This window comes from Asparagus officinalis, chromosome 6 (assembly GCF_001876935.1).
Source record: "Asparagus officinalis chromosome 6, Aspof.V1, whole genome shotgun sequence".
Classification (NCBI taxonomy): Eukaryota; Viridiplantae; Streptophyta; class Magnoliopsida; order Asparagales; family Asparagaceae; genus Asparagus; species Asparagus officinalis.
Window position 1 is genome coordinate 63,398,831 of NC_033799.1, and position 7,254 is coordinate 63,406,084.

Genomic DNA, 7,254 nt, shown 5'->3' on the forward strand with positions numbered 1-7,254 from the left:
ATGAGTTCGACCAGCAAAAGTTTGAGGAGTATGTCTCCTCCTCCTCCAGATTCTTCCTCTCCCGGCAAGCGCTGGAAGACCACTTCCGTGAAGAAGGTTAATTGGCCTTCAGATCTAAAAATTTGGGGTGATAATCTTCACCCGAATGCTGTAGAAGACTCCTCTCAGGCCCCCAAGGAAGCCGAATTTGACGCTCGTGACAACTCCTCAAAGGTCACGGCGTTGCCCATCAAAGGCGCACCAGTGCTGACGAAAAGGGCTCGTCAGAGGCGTCGCCAACGTCTTGCCCGCCAATTCACTAAAGCTTTGGAATAGGTGGACAGACTTCGCTACCAAGAGGATCTAGAGTTTAGAAGGCGCCAAGTGGCTAAGTCGTCACCGCAACAAGCATCGGGGTTCTCCTCCCAACTGCTAACTAACAAATGGGTTCATATTAAACGAACCCGTACTACTCTTGAAGAGCGCATCCAGAAGCACCACACACTTCTTGCGTATGCCCGGATCCTTGTGCGAAAGGCACAAAAACTACAAAAAGAAGAGGTGGTCAAATAATCACCAAGATTTAAGCAGGTTAGGGTGCCAAAGCTCAAGACAGCGCATATCATTAAGTTTTGGAATAAGAAATCGGTACTTGATAGTAATTTATTGATGGCACGACTGTCAACGCACATCCTCCAACTTTCATCTTTCTTCGGGGTAAGCAGGGCAGGGACTGAACAAGGACTCATACTCTCCCTAATCAAACCTTTATCAAGCAACTCATTAACTTGCCTTTGCAATTCCCATATTCACTTGGGCTCATGCGATAATGTGGCAAATTGGGTAAGCTAGCTCCAGGTGCTAGATCAATATGATGTTGAATGTTTCTCGTGGGAGGCAACTTTTTAGGCAATTCAGTAGGAGATAAATCAGGAAAATCAGATAGTACCTTTTGAGCTAGAGGAGGGATTTCAACAATAGTCTTAGATTGACCTTTAACCACCAATGCTATCACAAAACCCGGTTCTTTGACTTCAGCAAAGAAGGCTGAACCCATTATGTTGGTGAACACTGGCTTGTCTTGCTTAATAGCTGAATTGTTGTCAGACGGGTGAGATTATGGCAACAAAACAATCTTCTTATCAAACCACCAAAAGACAAAAGTATCACAACCCTTATAAGTAGCATCCACATCATAGTGCCACGGTCTTCCTAAGTGCACATGACAAGCATCCATATCCACTACATTACATAAAATCTCATCCTTGTAATATTTGCCAATCGATAAAGGAACCTTGCAAACATCTAGAACTTGAACTTCAGGGCCCTTCTTAATCCATGCAATTTTGTAAGGCGAGGGATGCTTCTTAGTTTTCAAATTGAGTGTCTTTACCAAAGCCTTGGAGACCACATTCTCCCTACTGCCACTGTCAATAATCACATTGCATACTTTATTTCTAATAGTGCATCGGGTTCAGAATATCTTGTGGTGTTGCAAATCATCTTGCACCTTTGGGGCTAGCAAAAGGCATTGAACAATACAAGCTACCTCTTCTCCTTCGTCTCCCACATCAATCTCAGCTCCTTCATAAATATCTTCTTCAAGCACATGCTCCTCGTCACCATCATCCTTTTCCACATAATTGACCATTCGTTTATTCGGGCAATTATTTGAAAGATGATCGGGTTGGTTGCATCAGAAACATTTTCCAAGAGTAGGGCGCGCATAAGGGTCATTAGTGGCTCGTTCTAGCTACTGATTTCAACCTTGAGTATTCGATCCAATAGGAATTGAAGTCCTTCCTCGATTCTGCATCGAATCTTGAGTAGAAGGTGCGTCTTTATTGTAGTTTTCAATGCTGCCCGAAGATGTAGACCCTCTTAGAGTAAAAAAAGCTTCTTGAGTTGGTCGTCGAAAATTACTTAGAGTGCGCACGGTAGACCTATTGATTTGATTTTCCACTTTACGCCAAATTAACTGCGTCAGTCATAGTCCAGACTCCTTGAAGTGCCAAACAGTCTTGAATAGTCAATTTTAAACCTCCAATATAACGAGCAATTAATTGATCTTCCGTCTCTGACAGATTGACTCGAGCATTTAATGAATAAAATCCCTTTGTGTACTCATTCATCGTGCGATTGTTCTGACGAAAATTTTGGTATTGTTGGCTGATGCGGTATAATTATGTACCAAAATTGCAAGTGCACAATTGATCAAGTTATAGTATAAAAATATCGATCCCACGAGGAAGGTGATTTTAAGAGATTATTAGAATAGGTTCTTATGTTGTGTGTGTGACAAAGTAGGATTAAAGAATAAGTGTGATTGTGATGAGTGATTATTGTGAATATATGCAAGAGACAATAAGTTAAATTTTAGAGGAGAGAAGAAAGAATTAAAGAATAAATGAAATCACAAGGCAAGAAAGAAGATTGAATAAAATCAAGAAATAAAATCAAGAATGAAAAGAGAATTCAAGAAAGTTAAGATGGAGGATTCAATTTAAGATATGAGAAATCTAGAATTTAATCCACTAGCTAATCTCAATTACAAAATACAAACTATTCTATTTTTATCATATTTCAACTTAGATTTATTAAGCATAGACTATCAAACCATTTAAGGAAAGTATAACCTATCAAATTATCATCTAAGTTAAAATTACTATTCATGATAAGACCAACAACAAGATAGTAATCCTAGAATTCATAAGCATAACCTATCAAACCATTTAAGATAAGCATAGATTATCAAATTCTTCTTCTACCGATTAGTTTTCTAGTTGATTATCCTAAACATGAACATTTTAAGTGAAAGAGAATAATTTGCATACTATATAGGAAATTAGACTAGCATCATACAATTCTAAGATTCCTACAAGAATTAATTTCACATCTTAAGAAATAAAAATAAGAAGAAAAAGAACTAATTATAAAATTAAAAAGAAAATAAAAATCTAAACTATGAACAAGAAATAAATCTAACTATAAAGAATTAAAATCTAAACTACAAAATAAATTGCAAAAATTAAATGCAAGAAAATAAATCTACTCTACAAATTAAAGTGCAAAAAAAAATAAAAGGATAAGAAAATAAATCTACACTACAAACATGAATGTAAATCTAACTAATAAGCAATAATAAAGAAATTAAAAAAAAAAAGAGAAAAATAAAAAAATGCAAACCTTCAAATTGCTCTTCATCTCCATCCTCATCATTCAACAAAGAGGAGAAAAGATAAATTTAAAGTGGAGAAAAAATTATTATTATTAATTACAACAAAAATTATAATTTTTGGAAGACCTTCTCAATTAAGAGTAGCCCTCCTCTCCAAATAGAGTTACAAAATTTTTCACACCTATAACCCCTCACTCTCTACCCCTATTTATAGTAAACATCAGTGAATGAGAGCCATTGGATTAAAATCTTATCCAAAAGCAATAAATTTCAACCTTAGATTCGTAATAAACTGTATGTCTGTATTGATGCCGGCATCGATACCCAGCCTTCTCCTTTTTCAGCCCGCAGCTTCCTCTTCTCCTTGGCTTTTGGGCTTGGGCTTTTGGCTTTGATATATTTTTCTTTTCTTCTTTTGGGCTTTGACATTTTTCCTTCTTTTGGTTTTGGCCTTTTGGATAATTTGGCAATTGATTTTTCAATGATCTTCTTTGCTTTATTTCTTCATTAAATCAAGGGTTTTTTGTTGAGAGATGAGAGTTTTGAGATTTATTCTTCATTAACCTGGAATTAAAGATAAAAACAATTATTAGTGGTATATTTATTCATATAAAATAGATAATGAGGGTATAAAATTACAATAAAATGTGTTTATCATTGGCATAGGAATTGTTCATAATCAGGGGGAAGAAGATGTTGTTAAAGTAACCTCTTCATCTTAGGCTAAGTATGAACACGTTGTTTTCCGTGTCGTTGACGGTTATATTGAAGCTATTCCCACCAAGCAGAAGCTTCACCTTTCAACTTGTAGGCCACAAGTTAAAACTTGTCGGTCTTCCAGAATCTCTAAATAATCAAAAAATTCTCGACGTTATGAATCCAATCGAGAAAATCTTCAATATGTAAGTGCCCATCAAAGCACGACAAGTCCATCTTCATCTTAAATTGTTGGCTATTTTGACCTGATTCATAGCCCGATGGTCAAATTAGAAACCATCTTCTTCCCCGGATAAATAATCCAACTCCTGTTGCTGCCGACAAGGAGGATTCCTCCGTTGTGGTTGGCGAAAAGCAACCCTACCTCGAAAAGGAGGAAAAAAACTTGTCTTGCTCACCAAAGTCCCTCGCAACCACTCGCTGGAATCTATCACCACCGCCCAGATCGGCTCCAATTTAGGGTCACCAGGGGTCAATCGTAACCCCCCCAAGGGTCGACGTGGGTTACCCAAGCCTGGGTTGTCGAGATTTTGAACCCTAGGATTCTACGCATCTAGATTTGTTCGCTCGGGGCTCTGCCGGCCACCAATCACTTTGCCGCCATCGCCACCGGGGTTGCCATTCCCCGACCGGTCCCCTACTCGATCTGGTAGCCTCTCCCTTCTTTCATGCCTCGCTTCGGTAGTCAACACAGACATCATTTGTGTCATATTGCGAAGTGTTTCAGCAAAGCCATCGAGTCGTTGTTCGACTCTTCCGAGTCGTCGTTTGTCGTCAGCGGGTTGTTTCCCACTAGAATCGTCCTCAGCCATCAGGTCTAGGTGAAAATCCAGGCTCTGCTACCAATTTGGTGCAACGGAATAGGTGTTTCAAAGAAATAATCGAGAACCCAAATTGATAAAAAAAAAACTAATGATAACTTTTCTTCCAAAATATTATTCAGATTGTTTTTCCTAGATACAACTCAAAGCCTAAAAAACTAATGATAACTTTTCTTCCAAAATATTATTCAGATTGTTTTTCCTAGATACAACTCAAAGCCTTAAATAGAATACAAATATTATTCAGATTGTTTTTCCTAGATACAACTCAAAGCCTTAAATAGAATACATAATACAAAGAATAGGAAATGAAATTAGAAAACTTAGAATAGAAAACATGAAATTAGGAAACTTAGAAAATAATTTCAGAAAATAGAAAACTAATAATAAGAATGAGGAACTTGTTTTTATTAAATGTGTGCTACATCAACTTCACAACAAACTTAGTGAAGAGTAGAAGAAATATAAAGACAGAAATTACAAAGGAATAACAAGCTTGGATACTGAAAAAAATTAAAAGTACACTCAATGATGAACAATTACAAGAAATTGTAACATCAAAAAAAATTAAAGAACAAAAAAAATCCTTTATCAACCACAATCTAGAGATACACAGTGATACAAACTAATGCTTTAGATACATATTGGGTATGAATCTTATTTGTATTTCTGTCAAAATATTTGCACTTCAAGTTGGTATAAGATCCCGGTTCGAAGGCGAAGATCATCCAATTAGATCCTGAAATATGAACATATTGCTCTAAAAATTTTAAAAGCATTGCACTCCTCAATTAGGGGAAAATAAACGAATTAAGAGAAAAATATAAAGATATCAAATATCTTCATCTTAGACTCACCCAATTCAAAATTCTGGAATAATTCAAGTCTGGTATTAATATGCCTATTATGGTACTCTGTATGGATCAAAGAATAATTTTAAATCCATTGGATGCCCTAATAGGAGGATATAAGTCCAATCTAGCCAACAGAATTCTTGGTGTCAATATTCACCCAGATTACTCTATTGCACTACATGACCCTCACATATGTGATGTGAAAAAATTAAGTATCAATCTTAAAGGGATTGAAATGAAACAAGAAAGTTGAGTGTTAGTGAATATAGTGGGAATATGTAATAACACTCAGTCAGACATCTACCTTCTTTATAATCCGCATGTGTTATTCTAAGTAATGTTACAGAAGGCGCTAGGCGGACTAGGCATTTGAGTCGGGGCCTAGCGCCTAGGTGTTTGCTTATTTTTTAATTTACTTAGTTATAATAATTCACAAAAATATGTTTACCGACTAGTCAATCACGGTAAAAAAATAAAATAATGAAACAAGGATGAAAAAGTTACCTTGAAAAGAGAAGAGGAGGGCTGGCGATGAAGACTCAGCGAAGAGGAGGAGATGAGGTTAACGAAGTGGGAGGTGAGAGGGACGACAACAGTGAGATGGAGGAAGAGGGACCACGAGAGCAGGGCTCACCACGTGTTGGACTGGTTGGAAGCTGCAGAGCTCGTTGTCAGGGCGTCAGAGGCAACGGTCAAGGGATGATGGATTCATCGGGAGCAACAACGAGTAAGTGCAGAGGAACGGGAGAAAACAAAAATGAGGCGGCGGGAGAAGAGGAGGTGGCAGGAGAGGAGGCGGCATGACAGGAGGAGGCAGTGGGAGAGGGGCGACGGGAGCAGAGGAGGGGCAAGGGGAGATTGAGAAGAGGAGGCATCGAGATTTTGTTTCTGGAGGGGTAGATGGAGTTAGAGAGAGGTAGGATTATATTTGGGTTTGGCTTATGTGTTCGGGTTCGGGTTTGGGCTAGGTTTTAAGGTTTATTTCTTTTTTTAGTTTTAAAAGCTAGGCTACCGCTTAAGCGGGCCGCCTAGCCCTAGGCGTTGCCTAGGAGGAGCAGCCGTCTAGATTGGTCGTTCCGGCCAAATCTAGGTAGCCAAGGCTCCGCCTATGCCTAGATGTCCGGCTAGGCTGTCTTTTACAACACTGATTCTAAGACACAAAAAGGGAGAGTAACCCATGTGTTTTCATATATATCAAATAGATTATTGCGCGCGCGCATGGAGACAGTTCTACTCTACAAAAAATGAATGCCACTTAATTTGAATGCCTTTATGACCCCTTCATGGCATCATTTTCTTCACTTATATGGGCCAGGCCTAATTTGGTCCCATCCATGTGGAGCTGTCTTTGCATTTGTCAATAACAAGTTAACAACCCCACTTCAAATTTCTTTTGTGGAGCCCACTCCAATCGATCTCTTCACTTGCCTACCCTTATTACTAACGCACATCATGACGTGCAATTATTCAGTCCCCTCACGCAAAAGAAAATTGTGACATTTTTTCTCTATTATAGTACTCAAGAATCAGTAAAAAAGAAGATCACCAACCAAAAAGGCCAATACAATAATTATCATTATTTAAAAAATAGAAGGTATAGCCAAAGTATATATCAACATAGCGAATCACGAGAAAGAAGCAAAGCAATCCACTTTTATCTTTAGCTTACCCATCTTCACTCTTGCATTTGACTGAGAGTGAGTGC

At 38.0% G+C, this 7,254-nt stretch overlaps 1 protein-coding gene across 1 annotated transcript; it reads right to left on the reverse strand.

Moving 5' to 3' along the window:
• On the reverse strand, positions 449-1,630 carry LOC109846245. Its single transcript, XM_020415467.1, has 4 exons — positions 1,488-1,630; positions 1,153-1,406; positions 772-1,071; positions 449-525 (listed from the first exon to the last, which is right to left on the reverse strand). Exons 1-4 carry the CDS (start codon positions 1,628-1,630, stop codon positions 449-451), a joined length of 774 nt encoding a protein of 257 aa, XP_020271056.1.

Excerpts from the sequence above, each read along its gene's own strand:
- LOC109846245 (XM_020415467.1), bottom strand. The coding sequence starts at position 1,630 with ATGGTCAATTATGTGGAAAAGGATGATGGTGACGAGGAGCATGTGCTT. Across the intron at positions 1,072-1,152 it reads TGTGGATGCTACTTATAAGG|CTATTAAGCAAGACAAGCCA; the intron begins GTTGTGATACTT and ends ACAACAATTCAG. Across the intron at positions 526-771 it reads TGAATATGGGAATTGCAAAG|TTTTTGTGCCTTTCGCACAA; the intron begins GCAAGTTAATGA and ends TTCTTTTTGTAG.